Source organism: Monodon monoceros, unplaced genomic scaffold, assembly GCF_005190385.1.
Source record: "Monodon monoceros isolate NGI ecotype Baffin Bay Population unplaced genomic scaffold, NGI_Narwhal_1 Super_Scaffold_6, whole genome shotgun sequence".
In the NCBI taxonomy this organism is placed as follows: Eukaryota; Metazoa; Chordata; class Mammalia; order Artiodactyla; family Monodontidae; genus Monodon; species Monodon monoceros.
Genome location: NW_021703783.1, coordinates 4,171,650 through 4,189,392, shown reverse-complemented (window position 1 = coordinate 4,189,392; position 17,743 = coordinate 4,171,650). Strand labels below are relative to the sequence as shown.

The window sequence follows — 17,743 nt, the reverse complement described above, 5'->3', positions numbered from 1 at the left end:
GGAAAGAGGCTGGTCTGAGTCGCTGAGGTCGGGGAGCAATGGGCAATTTGTTTAAGTGTGGACTTTCCCACCCCTTTCCCAGGCTCTACCTCACCACCCTTCCACCAAGGCAGTGGGAGTCCAGTCCTCACAGGAGGGATACAGAGAGGGAGGGTCAGGAAGCAGGAGGGAGCCGGGAAGAGCTGCAAGCAACCGAGAAAAGCTGCAGAGGTTGGGTTCTCCAGAGACACGCTCTCCCCTCCCCGCCAAGCCAGGAGATACTCACACCCAAGAGTGAGTAGCTGGCAATAATCAGATTAGCATCTGAGGTCTGGTCAGGACAGCAGTGACTGACCCACCTTCTGAAGGTGGCCTGAGGCTTCTGGTTTATAAGAGGGTTGTACGGGTGACCCAAAAGTTAAAAAAAAAAGGTCATCAATTGGTTGATGCAATGACAAATGCACTGCAAATGACACACAGAGATGACCCTCCAGGTTAGGATTTGCATTTTACCCCAGCACCAACTGCGGCCAACAGAGTCCTGACTCAAGAAAGTTGTGTTCCACGCTGAGGATTGCTGGTCAAGAAAGAAGTCAAAAGAGCCAGAGAATTTAGGTCAAGGTGAGTTTATTGTCCAAATAGCATAACCTAATTGCATCCAAAACCATTTTCAAATCCATCTTTAAGCTAGTCAGAAAAACAGGTTATTATTTTTAAAAATCACTTAACACTGAACAGATAGGACCTCTGAAAAGGCAGCTTGACTATACCATGTCACCATCATGGCCAATACAACATTTTTTTCCCATACTTCCTAAAAACCTTCCGTGTATACTGATCATGCTACTTTAGCACTTGCTCGCATGCCGACCAAATAAACACCCACACCTCTTACAGAGTACATGGTGAGAGAATAAAACTGACGGGATATGGCATCACACTCATTTTAAAGCAAAAAAAAAAAAAAATTTATAATAATAATAAAAGAAAGTCCAAGATGAGAAACTGTAACTGAGAGAGAGAGAGAGAGAGAGAGAGAGAGAGAGAGAGAGAGAGAGATCTGAGGTACATGGTAATGAACATAATGGAAAAAATCCAATGGCCTGGTGACCTGCCGGGGATTTCAGAGCTGGCCAGCAGTAAGAAACACAACCAATTTAAAAAACAAAACAAAAGAAACCACGAGAACTTTTTTTTTTTTTTTAAAGGATAGGCACCTGTCAAAATACACTGGCTACTGTAATGGCTACAGTCAGTAAGGCACTTTTTTCCCCAAAGTAGGCTGCAGGCAAAGGGATAAATGTGGCAGCTCCAGCATGCATGTGTATGTTTGCCGATGGCTTCTGGAAACCTAAGCCAAGAATCGGGTCTGACAGCCCAGCCAAGTCTAAAAGCAGAGACACACGGATACAGAACGGTGGTTCTGGCTGAAGTGACGGTTCTGGGTCATTTAGAATCCAGAATCATGAAAAGCCAAGTGGGATGAGGAAGCCATACACGTCCTCTTGAGTCTCCCGGCCCGATTTTGTACAAACGGGTGACAGGAACTGCCCTGAGCCCACTGTGCTCCGTAGCTACAGAGCGTCTGCTGGCTGAAGGGGACTTTACCGTCTCAGCAGTAATTTCCCTTTTAAAGCTATTCTCAGGGTCGGACCGTCTCAAAGATAAAGAGGAATCCTTTTGGCTTAGAAGCCAGCTGGCTTACTCAGATCCCCCCCATTCTTACTTCCCATTTCCACTCTACCAACGTTCTCTTCTTGAGCTAGAAAATTATTTACATGAGATAAGGTGCGAGTCTATTTCTTCTCCCAGCCCTGACCCCTGTGGCCCGTGGAGGGAAAATGCCCCTGCCCTCTCTGAGAAAGTCATCCAATCCTGCTACCGTCCGCAGCCCCTTCGGAAGGGAAGCCCCCGATGCCCGCAGCCGAGGTGGCATCCCCTCGGAGCCACGCGTGCCCGACTCGGATGCTGAAGGAGGCCGAACCGGGCCTCCGCTGCAGCACACGCACCAACAGGGACCTGGCTGGGGGACGCAGTGGGCTGCTCAGTGGGGTGGGGCAGTTCCAGAGGACAGCCTCCCCGGACAGAAGCCCCTTCCCTCAGCCCTGGGGGGGGAGGGGGGGCATTCTGCTGAGGCATCGGTCCCCTGCCCCCGCCTGCAGGCTTCTCGGCTGTTATGAACCCGCATGGAACTGAATTATGCTTAGCATATATTTTTGGCATACAAGGATTTTCCCCCATGGGATTTGGCCAAAATTTGGCAGGTTAGGGGAACAACTTAGCTCCCACTGATGGAGAAAAACATAAACAAACAACCAACCAAAAAAAACAAACAAAAAAAAAAACCATACAGAGGAGGAAGTAAAGAAGAGGGAGAAAGACAACAAGGTAGAGAAAGACCAGAATAGTTTTGGAACCCTCTTAGTGGGAGGAAAGAGAAAAAAATGCATGGGGAGAAGTGAACTCCTCTGGGACAAAAACTCCTACCGAGGAAACCAATCCAAGGAGCGGGTATAAGCCAGTTCAGCAAAGCCGGGATCCCTTCTTTTGTGTTAAGGAGAGAGCAGGCAGAAAAGCTAAACTACCTGGCACCCTCCTCACCAGCAACCCTACACCTCCCATCACACTAGGCCCTGAGGATGGGAAGAAGACAAAGCCAGAAGGCCCCAGTGGCCCCCTGGGGGCTCCAGGGCTGGGAAGAAGAAAAAACCAGAAGGCCCCAGTGGCCCCCTGGGGGCTCCAGGGAAAGTGGAAAGTGAAGGACTCTCGGGGAGTCTGTTGGCCTGTTTCCTTATTTGTCAGGTTCTCTCATTTGCTGCTTCCCTTTGAGCTTAGCGGCTGGTCACTGTTCAAGGGATCTGTACCTGGCTTTCTCTTTAGGTTCCAAGACTCCCAAGAACTCTAGGGTCCATGCATTCCTCCATCCTGTGGAACCCCTCAGGGCCTAGAAGAGTGGCCTGTGCAAAGTGTGCTCCCAATAAAACACAGGCTGCTCACCCTTCCTCTCCAAAACCTCAGAATACAGCACCCACTGGCCCACCAGAAATCCCTAGAATGTCAGGGTCACGTAACTCACCAAGTCCTGAACCCTTCTAACACACTTCAAGGGAGACTGACGCATCTGGGACTGCATATCTCTGCAGAGAAGCAGCCTCCCTACCTCCCTTTGACCACCAATCCAATACTCATCTGACCCATTTTTCCAACCATGCCAATTCAACGCACGATCTAAAACCTGAAAACCATTTAGTGCCACTTAGCAAGGACCTGGCTGCGCTTGCCTGCCGCGGGAGCAGTTGCCGTGGCAACCCTACCTGCTGCAGGTTCAGACCTAGGAGACCCTCCGAGATCATCCTGAACAGGGGCTGCCCGTATCCGGGAAGGGGCCAGAGAGAGGGGAAACGTTCCAGATGAAAGGACCCAAAGCAGATGAGAGCCCTGCTTTAGAAAGGCCTGCAAGATGAGACTCTCCAGATAGCCTGCTGGAATTCTCTAGTCTGTGTCCTGATCGCTGGTACCCACGTGGTACCTACTCCACTGCATCAACCTCTGTGCTGAGTGTCAGCCTTGCGGGGGAGGGGAAATCCCTTGGTTCAATTGCATTTTTTCCATCATGATGAGGATACCAGAGTCAGAATGGAAGCCTGATGACCTTCACCACGGAAGAGGTCCCTGGGCGTGAGAGACCCTGGGGCCAAATCCTCCACCTGCCACCTGGGAGGGGCCCGCACAGCCTCCTCCCCGCCTTCTGCCTTCCCTGACTAATGGGCTCCCAAGCAGAAACTGTCCGGTTGTGAGGTATTATGAGAACAAAAATGTGAACCATTTTCTTTTGTAGCTATTGATTTTGTCCAGTACACCTGAGGTAAAGAATACTCTGTCTTTGAAGGATGTGACCAGAGAGGAAAAAAAAAAAAAAAAATCCATGAATACGCTACCAGAAGAAAACAAACTATGTATGGAAGGGCTTTTCCAGTACGAAGAACTCCTATCTCAACCATCTACTTCAGGACTTGGAAATTTAAGCGGGAAAATAATATATTATAAAATTGTTTATAAGATAGCAGCACACTCGGTGAAACATTACAGCTATAGGTACTGTTAACGTGGATAACAATGAATGATCTCAGCTTCTTAGCAGCGCAAAAAAAAAATAATAAAAAACTGAACATAATAAAATGAAAAATAAGAGACCCTTAGATTTTTCTCCATCTTAAACCCTTATACGACGAAACAAGGCAGAATCTGTGTATAAAACAATTCTTCAGAGTAGCCCTGTTCTGATCTTTTTTTTATTTTTACTTAAAAAGGCAAATATTTTAATAGCTTCATTACCTGTCAATTATAATTGTGCAAAAAAAAAAAAAGTTGGTGCTTCAACCTCTCTGCTAACTGAATGCCTCTAAGACGTGGAGAGGAAAAAAAATTCAAGTACGCTGAATGCAACCTTGCAATGAAATCAACAAAAAAACGGAAACGGGAACGAAATGCCACACTGATGACCCGCTGTCTGTCTTTGCACCAGCAATAACGCTTTTTTCCATGTCCAAAGGAGGAGTATAGAGGTGGGAATTAAGATCCTTCTGTGCCATCAAAATGGTAACAGAGCTTTGTTTTTAGGAATGTTGTGATGGGGATTTCAGCGGAAGAGGGTGTGTCTTGAGTTCCGGTGGGGATGCCAGAGAGTGTCAGATACAGGACAGCAACCCAACTGGGGGCAGGAGGGGAGGGGGCACAGGAGGAGAAGGGAGGCATCTACTCTGCATGATTTGCATAAACCATCCCATCTATCCCTCGGGAACAATTTTTCAAAGTGCTTTTCGAATGGAATGGTTTATACCAAAACGCTCACCTGTGGACCAGACACGCCAATCAGCACCAAAGAATTCGTTTGTTTCCTAATGAGGGATGCCAAGGTCACATTACTCTCTTGAACACATCAGGAGAAAAGTTTCCATTCCAGATCCCACCCTCGGGCTCCATCTGCCTCCATCTCATAGGAGTTTTGGGGATGGCCCATAGCTAGATTGCCCCTTTTAGATAAAAATTGGGTGATGTCTGCAACGAACCATGTTTGGAAGAAGAAGCAAGATGTCGAAAAACGTGAAACCCCAGGATCCAATCACCTGTGTCCAACGGGCAAACATCACCTCTTCTAGGTAGCAGCTACTGTAGACAGCAAGAGTTGTCACTAGAGGCCCAGCAACGCTCCCGACTTAGTAACAAACAGGTGGTCGGGAGGAAGGGCGCTTCTCCATCCAAAACGGTTCGATCGCACTGAGATTCTTTTGTAACTCCCTCCCCATCCTGTCCCTCCTTATTTCTAACTCCTTCTCGAGTTCATTGCTTTGCAATCTAATCCTGCCATAGTGGCATCTGCAATTCCTCGAAAGTATCCTACCAGGGGTATATACATGCTAGTTCCTAACAGGAAAAAAGAAAAGTCTCTAATTTGTTCCCATAGTGCAGGCATACATTTTCGCTAGCTACTCTGCAGGTTTTCCTGTAAGCATTTTACTATGACTTTTAACATCATCAAACAATAATAACTGTTCGCATATATACGGGATTCCCTTCTGTTGTACTTCAAATAGGCACCAAATGCTTTTACTGATTCCGTGTTTATAGGACCTTTATCTCTCACTTCTAAAAGATCTTTCAATATGATCTAGGTGGGGGCAGGTTTTTTTTTTTTTTTAAGTTTCATTCTAAAACATTAAGAGAACAAAACACAACCAGAGAGAAGGAGAGAGCAGATTGGACGCTTCTCTCCCATTCGGCCTGCCCGACATCCTCACAGGTCAATATCCCGCACGTCTGTAGGGGTGCTGGCTTGGTCCAGCTCGTCCTCCGACTTGGATCCGTCGCCCTGGTCCTGACGGTACTGCTGCAGGCTGTTTAGCAGCACCACCTCAATCTGCTCCTGGCAGGCTTTGAGGCAATCCTAGAGGAAGAACGGTCCAGACCAGAGCTGTTAGCAAAGGCAACAGTACGCAGAGCAACTGACGAAGAGAACACACGTGATTCAAGCCCCGCCTGAGTCTGCGCTCGCTTTCCAGTAGAAAGAAAGCTGAAATGTACAGGAGATGCATCCTTCCGGTGCCGGAGCCTCACCACTCCAAGTGGGGTCCACGGACCGGCAGCATCAGCACCACCTGGGAGCTTGTTAGAAATGCAGAACCCAGGACTTCCCTGGCGGTCCAGTGGTTAAGCATCCACCTTCCAATGCAGGGGACGCGGGTTTGAGCCCTGGTCGGGGAACTAAGATCCCACAGGCCGCGGGGCAGCTAAGCCCACGGTGCCGCAACTACTGAGCCCGCGTGCTCCGGAGCCCACACGCCAAAACCAGAGACAAGCCTGTGTGCTGCGATGAAAGATCCCGAGGGCCACGACTAAGACCCGATGCAGCCTAATCAATTAATTAAAAAAAGAAAAAAGAAATGCAGGACCTCATCCCTCTCCAGACCAGTCAGATCAGAATCTGCATTTTAGCAGAAGCCCAGGTGAGTTGTATGCACAGGACCTGCGCACCACTGGCCAAGATGAGCAGCCGTTTGTGGCCACACGGTGCCTGGTAATCCAAGGGCCAACGAGATGCTTCCCGCTTGGGGACACTGGGAGGTGAGAAGGAAAAGGGGAAGGCCAGCCGTACAGACAGTGTGACCGCACTAGACTACCCAAGGGATAGATAAGAGAATGGACTGAACTACACTGACCCTCAGAGCGACTGCGGAACCGCTTAAAAACCAGCAATCTGGTTTTCGCTTATTTACCGTTCCCTTAACTCTCATAAAAATACAACACAGAAATGTTTTCAAAATCCTGGACGCTTGGGCCGTCTAATTTGGAAATAGGCAAAAAAAAACCCTGCAGCATTGCTTTGGTATTAGTCTGTATTTGGTCGGGAAGATGCACAATGTGTTAATCTCAGGCAGGTGTCTCTGTTAGCTGGGTGGCACGGGACACAGCGGCAATTCGTGGGTGTCCCTAGGGAGGGATGGTGGTTGGTAGTAGCAAGTGGGAGGTGAGCTGAAGAAATTGCTCTTAGGAGCTATTTCCCAACATCTCTCCTTGGCAAGCCTGCTTTCCTGTGCCCTCGTAAGCAGCACAGACACATGGAAAATATGTTAAATCCACTCTGCCCGGGTCTTTCCACAGTTTAATGTACGTTTCCCTTGTGCTTGTTTCACCGTGCAACTGCCCAGGGGTTACTGTTTGCCGAGCACCAAAGCGTTATCTCTGTTCTCCCAAGATCTAAAAATAAAGTTGGGGTTCTCAGGAACACCGTTTCCATTCCTTTCTCATCTCTCATCCATTTCAGCTTCGTATGAAATTCAACATTGGGAGCAATGGCAGACCGAGCAGTAAGGGCAGAGATGAAATTTCACCTGCAATAAATTAAGAGTGACTAGAAGGCAGGGGTATTTGCTGTCGCCCCACCAGACTTGCAGGCAGCCGCTAAGTTATCTTCCTTCTCTGACCTCAGTTTCCCCACTTGTAAAATAAGGCCCAGGAAACGCTCACAGACGGAGGACCAACTGAGATCATTTGGACAAAGTGCTAAGTTCAACACACGACAATCATTTACTATGAACAGAAAGAAGTCCATCCTGGACGGTGAAAGAATTCCTGAGATTTCTTTGAAACGAGGTACGAACGAGCATTTGCTCAGGACAGGTGAGGCGGGCAGCGCAGCGGGCACAGTGGATGGAGCGTCCAGCAGGGCAGACGTACCCCGGCCCAGAGCTCTCCGTCCCCAATGAGAAAGAGCCAGGGACTGGCCACTGAGGACCCAATGTTTCTCAGACTGGCTTGTGGCCTCGCCTGGTCATGTCCTCTAACCTGCCTGACCCCCTAACCGGTGAATTAGAAGCTGACGGGCCTCGCCCACTGCCTGCTCTGCCCGTCCAGCACTCCTCCTCCAAGGCCCGTCCTGCAGTGGCCGTGCTTCTGGTCACTCACCACTCACGAAGGTGCTCGGTGGTGAAGGCTAAAGGCAGGATGCTTCTAAGGGCACCTGCATTTCAGCGGAAGGCACTAGAGGACCCGAAAGCCTTATGATCTCAAACAATTAATCTTAAAGAACAAGGTTAACAACGTAAACACTGGCGACAGTCAAAACTCCTCTGGCTTGTCCCTGAGGAAGCTCCTGGCCAACCCTGTCCGACTTTCCTTCCCCAAGGCTCTATTTCTGGGTCAGCACATCTGCCACCCCAATAATACGACAAACTCAGGGTGCCGTGACCATCACTGCCTTAGCCACACCAGCAGCCGAGACGGATGGTCCTCCAAACAGGGAGACCGGGCTCTGGAGAGCTAAAGAATTTGATTCGGGGCCACGGACAGTCTCCCTTTGGGCCACCCATGTTCCTACTGTTCCCGGTATTTAGACTTCCCTCCCAGCAGCCTTAGACCCTAAAGGAACAGTTCTGAGAAAGGCCTACAGGGAGGGCTGGCACACTGGGCAGTGACTTCTACGGGACTTCAAGAGAACACAGGCGTCGAATGTCATATTTATGTAACTTCCAGCCAAAAACAGCTTTCCCGAATAAAATGAAGAAAGATTTCACATAAAACACAAACTCTCCTTTCTTGATTTTTCCAGTCCCACTTGAATTTCAATCTAAATCATTCCTGACTATGGCCAGCTCTTCCTCTTTGATATCTCTTACTCGAAGGGAAAAGGGACGACTATAGCAGCTCCCCCAGAAACGAGGGACCCTGAAGCCCATAGGCTCAGCTGTGACAGCAGGACGCTAAAGCTCTCGGTGGGTCGATGGTGTCCCTCATTCCTGGAAAGCGTTCTGGGGTCTCCGTCTAACCCTCCCCTGGTTCCACTGCTTCATGACTTGGCTGTCCTAATCTGAGTTTCAACTGCGGGGACCTCTCGCTCTCGGCTAGATGAAAACCTACTTAAGGGCAAGAGCTTGTCTTGCGTAAAGGATGTTGCAAGTTCTACTCTGACAGTGGCAGGAAGGAAATCGGCATCCCTCTTCCTGGAAACAGAGCTCACTCCTTGCATTTTAAACCTTCCTTTAGGATTGCAGGAGTCCTTCTTGGGCGTCCCAAGAGCGTGTGGATTTCCTGTGAGCTGGTGGAAAGTGAGGTCCGAGGGAGGGCGGGCTGGTGCCCCTACCTCAGCAGACACGCCCCTCCACCCAGTCCACCCGGCCCCGGTCTTGCCGGAGGGGCTCCCAATCTCCCGAGCGGGTAGGAGAGCGCCGGGGAGACTGGGGTGGGAGGGGTGATCTGGAGGAAGGGAGGAGGTCAAGCCCAGAGAAGGAAACAGAAGGGGGGACAAGTTGCAGAGCCTGAAGGGAACCCAAAGCAAAGCTGGAGAGAGTGATGGCCATGTGTCCACGGGCGGAGTTCTAAGGCGACACACGCAGATCCTTATAGGATCTGAGAACTGGGGGCTCTGGGGGGCTTCTGGAGATCCAACAGCCAGCTGCGCCCACTTCACAGCTAGGGAGCCGACCCGAAGCTGGCTCCTCCCCCAATCACACCTAGTTAAAAAGGATCCCTGGCCTTCAAAGGGCGAGACTCCAATTCCCGAACCGTCTTCCCTGTGCGCCTCTCTGCCTCTTCCGGGCTCTAAGGAAAGACAGAGCAGAGAATCTCCGAGAAAGGGAGACACAGCCCAAGCGGCCTGGAAAACCCCCGACAGCGCCTCCGATGAAAAGATGCTGCGTGCACGGCAAGTGCCGCGGCTCCGGGCCCTCTGCTTCTCCGCAGCCTCCAGAAGCACCAGCCATTGTGTCGAGATGCCCCAAATTAAGCTGATTAGAGGGAGAGCCATAATGCTCGTCTGTCAGCCTGGACAGGTGGCACTCCACAGTGCTGGGGGTCGGGCAGGCCTCCAGCCCGAGGATGCTCGGGCCCCTCCCCCCCCCACCCCCGGCCCGGAGCCCTGACAGCGGCATTTGTGATGCCCGGCTCCTTCCCCGGCCCGACTTCCTCCGCGTGCTGGCTCCAGCCCCGCGCCCCGCACCCTCCTCGGCCCTCTGAATGGGCTGCGGAACTGCTACCATCAGCCTCCAGTGTCACTGCATCACGGCATTGTCACCACACACGCACTGCGCTCAACAGGGGCACAAAGGGCTGAATGAGCCCCAGACCCGCGGCCAACTCAGGCACAGACAACTTAGGAAACTATCTCATTCTTCCTTTCTTCACAGCCTGTTGGGCTTATTTCCTTGAATACCAAATGAGGCCCGCGGCAAAACTCGAGCTCAAGCAGGGGCGGGAAGCATCGGCCTCCGTTTCTGTTTCCTCTGCCGTCCCGCCCCCGGCTTCCCGTCCAGCGACTCTCCTGCGGGCTTCTGACCACAGGCCCTGTTCGTGGCACAAAAGGACAGTCTCGGGGACACGGGGGCCCTCAGGAGAAGGTGTGCTGTGAGGGCTCCGGGGACCAAGGCAAGGGTGGGGACCCTGGGGTTCTGACATGCAGTCACTATCGAGTCTTCCCTGGCACTGCGGATGACCCTAGGGGACGGATGGCCTGGAATCTTCCTGGGCCATAGTTAAGAATTCAAGGGACTTCCCTGGCGGTCCAGGGGTTAAGACTTAGCCTTCCAATGCAGGGGATGTGGGTTCGATCCCTCGTCAGGGAGGTAAGATCCCACAGGCCTCCTGGCCCCAAAACCAAGACATAAAACAGAAGCAATATTGTAACAAATTCAATAAAGGCTTTAAAAAAAAAAGAAAAAAGAAGGCAACAGACAGTTTTGGTGTAATCTAGGTAGAAAAGGATACATGTAATGAGAGGACGACTCCCATCTGTACCCGTCCTGTTAAATACCTTCCAGTAACTTCCCATCTTCATGGCCCGTGAGCCCCAATTCTACTTGTTCATTAGTGACTTAGGAAAATGGTGTCACGTGAAAACAAAGTGACTTGCTCTAAGATAAAGTCAGGTAAAACTCAGGGGACCCTGACATATTGTTAATGTTAACACCTATCTAGCTTTTCCAAAAGACCTGGGGAGACCAAAGCACTAGAAACACACTTGAAACCCACCTGCCCAGCCTTTGTCCCCCTTCCTTCCTCCCCCGCCCTCCCTACATCATTCCCCAATGACTCTGCCAGGGGATCTGGAGAAAAGGCTGAGTCAAAGTTGGGTCTCGTTCAAAAGAGTCTATATACAAGTGAACAGGGAGATAAAGGCTGGCACCAAGCTCTAGCAGGATGCCGAGGGGACGGAAGAGGAACCCCGATTCTGCCAGGGAAGTGGCCCAGTCGGTCCCCCCCTTCGCAAGCGGACCCTTGGCAACGGAAGCCCCGGTAGACATTCCCCCAAAGCCAGAATGGCCTCTCTGGCTGGTGTCTGTTTTTAGCAACACTTAGGAGTAGAAGGAAAGAGTACTTAAAATACACCACCCTCTGAGACTTTTATTCCCTGTAAAACTGTCAGGCTTCTCACTCAGCTTTCTCTTTGGAATGAGGCGTTCCGGTTTATTTTGACAACCAGAGCAAACAACAGAGAGCAGCTTTCTCAGGGCCGCGTGGGTCCCTCCTATCAAAGCTCTCTGCCGCTGGCCAGAGAGCCAGAGAGATGGCTCTGGCTGTTTCAGGGGAGAAAGAGGGGATCCTCTTTCTACAGTCATACCTCTGACAATCCCCGGAAAAAGGACACCGTCAGCTGGCCCAGGTCTCTAGGTGCAAGGTGCAAGGTGCACGGGGCTAGCACACAGCTGTAGGGACTCTGGGGTCAAAGGCCGGCACTTCCCGATTCTTATCTGCCCATGCACCAGGGCCCATAGGGCAGAAGGTGGTCTGGGCACTGGGCTTCCTTGTGGGAGGTGGGCTCAACGCAAACCCCTGGGCACTTCAGTGTGGCCCAAGGACATTTTATGTCTATGTGGGTATCTACAACTTTTTGTTGTAGCAATATATACACCACCCAGCACTGAGCGACTTCATCAGTTTTAAGTGTACAGCGTCAGCTTTGAGTACATTCACTGTGTCGTGAGACCACCACCCTCTCCAGGACTTTTCTTCCCAAACGGAAACTCCATCCCCATTACACAATCACTCCCCCACCCGCTGGGCCCTGGGAACCTCTATTCCACTTTCTGTCTCTATGGATTTGACTACGTCTAGGGGCCTCGGGACCTCATGTAAGTGGCATCCCACAATATTTGTCTGTGTCTGGCTTATTTCACTTAACACGTCCAAGGCTCATTCATAGTGTAGCATGTATCGGAATTTCATTTCTTTTTAAGGTTGAATAATGTCCTATGGCATGCACATACCACAGTTTCTTTCTCCATCCCAAGGACATTTTCAACCACCAAGTGATGGCTTCTACTCTGCATTTTACGTTAGGCCTGGAGAGCTCCTTCCCGAGGGCTGATTTCCTACTGCACGTCTAGTTCCAAACACCTGCTTAGCATCCACTCATTTGATCTTCGTTTGCTGGGGTTTTACGTGCTTTACCGTGGATTCACCATACAATCGCTACGTTCCTTGATGACAGGAACCTCATCTTTTATTTTCCGTGTGCCGCCCACCCCCCAACTACTTCCACGCTGTCTGTGCCTTGCTTGTTCACGGGCCTCGCTCACAAGGTGACAGCCTGCACCAAGAGCTCTCCAGAGAACACAGGCTGATGGGTGGGAGGACTTAGCGCCCGAAGTCCGGCACACACAACAGCTGAGGCACCGAGGACGTCCCCAGGGAGAGTGGGGGTGCGGCTCTGGGGACCCGAGGTAAGCTGGGAACTTCCTGAGCTCTCCAACTGTCCTCTGAAACAGTGGTACATGCATGCTTGGTTTTTCACATTAAAATGTTTAACCCGGGGCCGACTGGTGAGAACGAGGCACGTTCAACAGCTGGTGACTTTTAGAAGGAACCTCTAAGCCAGCTTTGTGTCTAGTTGACCCAGTCTGACAGCGACTAGGATGGCCTGGCTACATAGTATCTGAAAGGGGCAAGCAGTGTCTCCCGTGTGAAACGAGAGACTGGTTTGCGGACTTGAAAAGCAAGGCACAGCCCACGAGCTCCCCTGGCACCCCAGGAGCGACCTCTGTCCATCTGAAGCCTGCAGTAACGGGTGACAGAGAGATGCGGGAGAGAGCTGGAGACCCCGTGGGACAATCAGCCCATCAGGGCACATCTAGAAATATCCGAAGGAGGTTACTATGCTGGCGGGGGGTGGGGTGGGGGGAATCAAACACTTGTCACTGACATTTTTGTCCCCGGGGGTCGAGGAGGGGCTGGTCTTCAGCGGGTTGGGAGTCCTTTTGGCAAGGCAGCCTTAATAGGAGATATTCAGAAAAGGAGGGAAGCATATCATTTCTATAAATGCTAAGTTCCGTCCAAGGTCTGCCTCTAGAGGATTTGAAGAGCATTCTTCCCAGGAAGCTGCACTGGAGGGTCTTTTCCATCTATATTTTGGAAACCATGCTTCGGAAGCCTGTTTGGAGCCAGCGTTTGAAAAGCATCTCTAAGAACTGTTTCAGAGGAGAACCCCTCCCTGTGCCATGTCCTTGAGATGGTAATGAAGGCCGAGGCAAAATCTGGGGGGGGTCGGGGGGGAGGCCAGCCAACTGCAGTCTTAGGCGTGCTGACATCTACCCTTTTGCCCAGCATCCCTGGTGGAGGCACCGGCCCCAGGCCTGTAAACCACATTATCCCTTATAAGTCAATATATGCCCACAGCAGGGCATTCAGAATCCCCCTGACCATCTAGAGGGGGTCATCACAAAGTTCCCCTGCATTCTTGAGCCTCTCCATGGTGACTTGAGAGGGGCCTCAGAGCTGACACCCCTCTCTCAAGTGGCTTTAAACCAAAGGTCTTTTTCAAACAAAAAGATCCCAGGAGCTGCGGCGAGGGAGGAATGCAGGGTTCCCAGGCTGGGCGTCAGAGCCTCCAGGTTCTGGTCCCAGGCCGGTGACCCCGGCTTCTCCCCCTCTCTGACCTCGCAGAATCAACCTTCTAAGGACCACAATTTCCAGCTAGCTGAATCAGAGCCTCCCTGGACCCTGGGCTGTCCCCCAAACCTCTCTTCTTCTAAGGAGCTCCAAATGCTGGCAACCAGAGTTCCAGCCTCTGCACTGTCCACAGGGCACCCAGAATGGAAAAATCTATAGCTAATAATAGTTCCTTGCATTTGTACGGCACTTAACTCTTTTTAGAGTGCTTTTTAATCCGTCATCACGTTGAACTAAAGGGAAGTGAGAGGCAGGCGGGGTGGAGAGGTCTGTGGAGGTGGACGCCTCCTGATGGTGGGGGGCCCCTCCGTCTCCCAAGCCCTGAGGTGCAGGAGGGGCTCGCTCGGGCCCTGCCTGCCAGCCTCAGCGCCCGTGAGCAGGCAAGAAAGCTCCACGCTGGAGGAGAGGCAGGCTAAGGATTGTACATAAATGGAAACAAGCAACAGGCGACAAGTCAGACCCATGGGGAAGCCCGGGCCACACAGGAAACTGGTCAGCAGCCCTCCCTCCCCCCTTGTCTCTGCTTGCGAAGCTCTTTTCTCTATTTGATGGCACGTGAGGCCTCACCTGCTGAATTCTGTAGGACCGCGGGTGCCGATCTTAGAAAACAGAAACCAACAGCAACAAAGAACCTCTGCCACCTCCTCATTGAACCAACTGTCTCTTTCCCCGAGCTGAGGAAAGAGAGGCCTGGTCTCAGCCAAGAGGATGGATGGGGGCCACCTACCACGTCGGTGTTGGTGATCTTGGCCAGAAGGTCCACCAGGGCGTCGCCCGTGAGCGAGCTCACATCCTCGTCCTGCTGGAGCCCACAGATGGCGGCTCCCACGCTTCCAGTTGCGATCATCGACGGCGGGTACATGGCGAACTTGAAGTCTGCGAGGACGAGAGGCGGAAGGTCAGGACCCCCACGGACGCATCCTCTCCTAAGTCTTTCCTTCACGAGACGCCCTTCATTTGCCCGTGACCGTGGCGGTTCCAGGTTTAAAAGGAGGAGACTGAGTAGAACGGGAGGTCTGAGACCAGTACAGACAAGACAGCCCACGTGCTACACAAGTGACACGAGCCAAGGGCTCCACATGTTCGAAGGAGGGGGAAGTACGAGCAGGTAAATCTTAGGAAGGACGACAGCCCTGACGTGACTCTGCCATACTCTCTGGACAGGCATCAAGGACTGAGACGGCTCAGAACAAAAGAGATGATTTGATTGAAAAAAAAAGAAAAGGATGGGACTTCCCCGGTGGTCCAGTGGTTAAGACTCCATGCTTCCACTGCAGGGGGCCCGGGTTCAATCCCTGGTTGGGGAACTAAGATCCCATGGGCCATGCAAGGAAAGTGGGAGAAGCAGCCATGGGGGGCGGGTGCTGGGGGGCAAGTTTCACACAATTCCCCACTTCTACCCAGCGTCAAGGGCCCTCAGAACGTTAGAAGAGAGGACAGGAAGTCAATCACACTCCCACTATTTAGCCGTCCTAATCAGAGAAGCGACTTGCTTTAGATTTTATGGCTTTGAGGCCTGAAGATCCCATTTTATTGCTGGGGAAAAAAGAGTGGTTTGCTAGAGACAAGTGGAAAAACGATGATACACTGGATGGGCTCGAACCCCCTCATTTTCCATTTCTCCAAGAGCAACTACAGAGGATGCTTTTGTGTACCAGCCTGGGAGCCCAAACACCAGTTTCTTCTGGGGTGGGGGGGTGTCCCCCAGAAGGGCCGGCAACCAAATCGGCCACTGCTGTCCATGGCAGGGAGGTAAGGATACACACCCCTTAGCCCTGCTCCTGCTGCTAAGGGCTCCCACCTGCCGACACGGCCAGGGCCTGACTCGTTACAGCCTGTGTGATCCAGCCGTCAGCCACAGAAGCTGTGTACAATCAGTACCTTAACGTCGTGGATGAGAAACCGAGCTGTCTGAGTCTCCACTGCCCTCACCCTGTCCTGCGCTGATAGATGAAAGAGGTGAGAGCTTTGTCCCTGATCCTGACTGCAGCCCCGGAGTGGAGAGCATCTTCCACAAAGGGTTCTCTCTAGTTTTGCTATCATCCCAGTGAATTCACTGCATGTAGAAGTGGAAAGTTGGAGGGAGGGGGATTGCTGTAGAGGGAAGCCGTGGGTCACACTTCCATTCCCAGCATAAGCACCGCGTTTAACCTACAGAAACAGTTCAACCTACTATCTCCCCCTCTTGCTATTCTATCAACATAGTCCAAGGACGCACTTCTATCAGTGACCCCACCGTCCACATCAGGTCAATGGCGTCCTCAGAAACTGCGCTGGGTTGCTCAACCAGGCACACACCCTTCCCCTCCTGGCCGAATCCCATGAACACAGCAGGCCTGGCCGTCTGTCTGTCTTTCTCCATGGCCTTCTGTTCTTAGCCCACGCACCATCTCCACCTCTCGAGGGATGTATATATATTACGCCATTCCACCCAAAGCCTGCTGTGCTCTAACTCATCCAGAGCCTCTTCTCTGTCCCCGGACAGTGACGAAGCCAGCCTCCCTGCCTCCCGCTCTGCTGTAGGTCTCTTCGCATGGGGTCACACAGGAGTGTTTCTCTGCCCAGTAACCTCGTTAGCTCCCCCCGGGGACATTCACAATGCAGAGGCAGCAGCCAGCCCGTGGCCCTGGGCCCACACAGGCCCCGGGTGGGAGCAGCTGGCAGGGAAGGGCAGGGCAGGAGGGGATCCCCGGCCCCCCTGCCCCAGGCCTCAGCCCAGGAAGCATAGCCCACACACGCCTATCTTTGCATCCCGCTGCCTGCAAACCCAACTCCCACTTCCAGCAAATGAATTAATCCTGGCAGTCAGGGCGTGTGGATGGATGGTCCTGGGGTTGCTGAGAGGATCGTACCTCCCTTCTCGTTTTGTGGGAAAATGCCGAGGGACACTGTCCCCTGCCCCGCCCCCCAGAACTGGGGAGCAAGGGCTGCATGAACACGGCAGCCTCTGGGCAGCACCGGCAGGGCCAGGGAAGCTAGGCTGGCGCTGCTGAGAAGCAGGGCAGTGACCCCCTCTAGGGCCCCGACAACTGCCCGGCTCTCCCACAAAGCCAGGTCCAGCCCGTGGGACCCTGGGCGAGTCACTTCCTCCCTCCCAGCCCTTGGAGTCCCAGTTGTCTATGAGGAGGGTGGAGGTAGAGCAGCGAACTAACGAGTTTTTCTAACCTCCACCTGCAACTCAGTACAGGGTCATGAAACTCACTGGTAGGTGGTGACCAGCATTTTTTGTTGTTGTTGAGTTGAACAAAATGTTAGAATAGAAAGTATCAGGAAGTAACGCAAGAAGTGAGAGTCAATACTGTCTTAAGAAACATTTGTATCGATCTGACGTATACTGACAGTTATCCTGATCTGCTTTATAAAATGCATTTCTTCCTTTATGGTTTAGGTCCAAAAAGCTGGAAGACGGTAGGTAGGCTGGCTAATCTTCTCGGGTCCTTCCGTCTCTAACTGGCTTTTTACTTAAGGCTCTGGAGTAAAAACGACTCTCAAGGAAAAGAATAAGGAAGAGACAATAGAACACAGCACAGCTTCCGCCAGGCAGCGAAGTCACAAGACATCTCTCTCCATCGGAGCAGTTCTGCATGGCCTCAGGGGCTGCCCCAAGACCACACCCAGGGACACCCCCTCTCTGCTGGCAGGGGAAATGGCAGAGAGAAAAACACCTGAATAAAACATCTGAAGGGTCGTGTCCTTGTACTAGCTCTTGTTAGCTAACCTCCACACTCACCCGTGGAAAGTTCCATCCAACCTATTCAGCCATTTCTGGAAACCTTAAACTTTTGGCTATGGAACTGGATGGATAGATTCACAATATTTACTTGAGGGA

The 17,743-nt window shown here is 51.8% G+C and overlaps 1 protein-coding gene across 1 annotated transcript in view; it reads right to left on the bottom strand.

Moving 5' to 3' along the window:
• Positions 1–589: 589 nt before the first annotated feature.
• CCND2 (cyclin D2) overlaps positions 590–17,743 on the bottom strand; it is a 28,409-nt gene continuing 11,255 nt past the window's right edge. Inside the window, exons 4-5 of the mRNA XM_029205009.1 lie at positions 14,642–14,790; positions 590–5,923 (exon numbers count right to left, since the gene is read on the bottom strand). Of these exons, the coding sequence (XP_029060842.1) occupies positions 5,774–5,923; positions 14,642–14,790 (299 nt within the window). The 3' untranslated portion in view covers positions 590–5,773. The remainder of the gene's footprint in view (positions 5,924–14,641; positions 14,791–17,743) is intronic.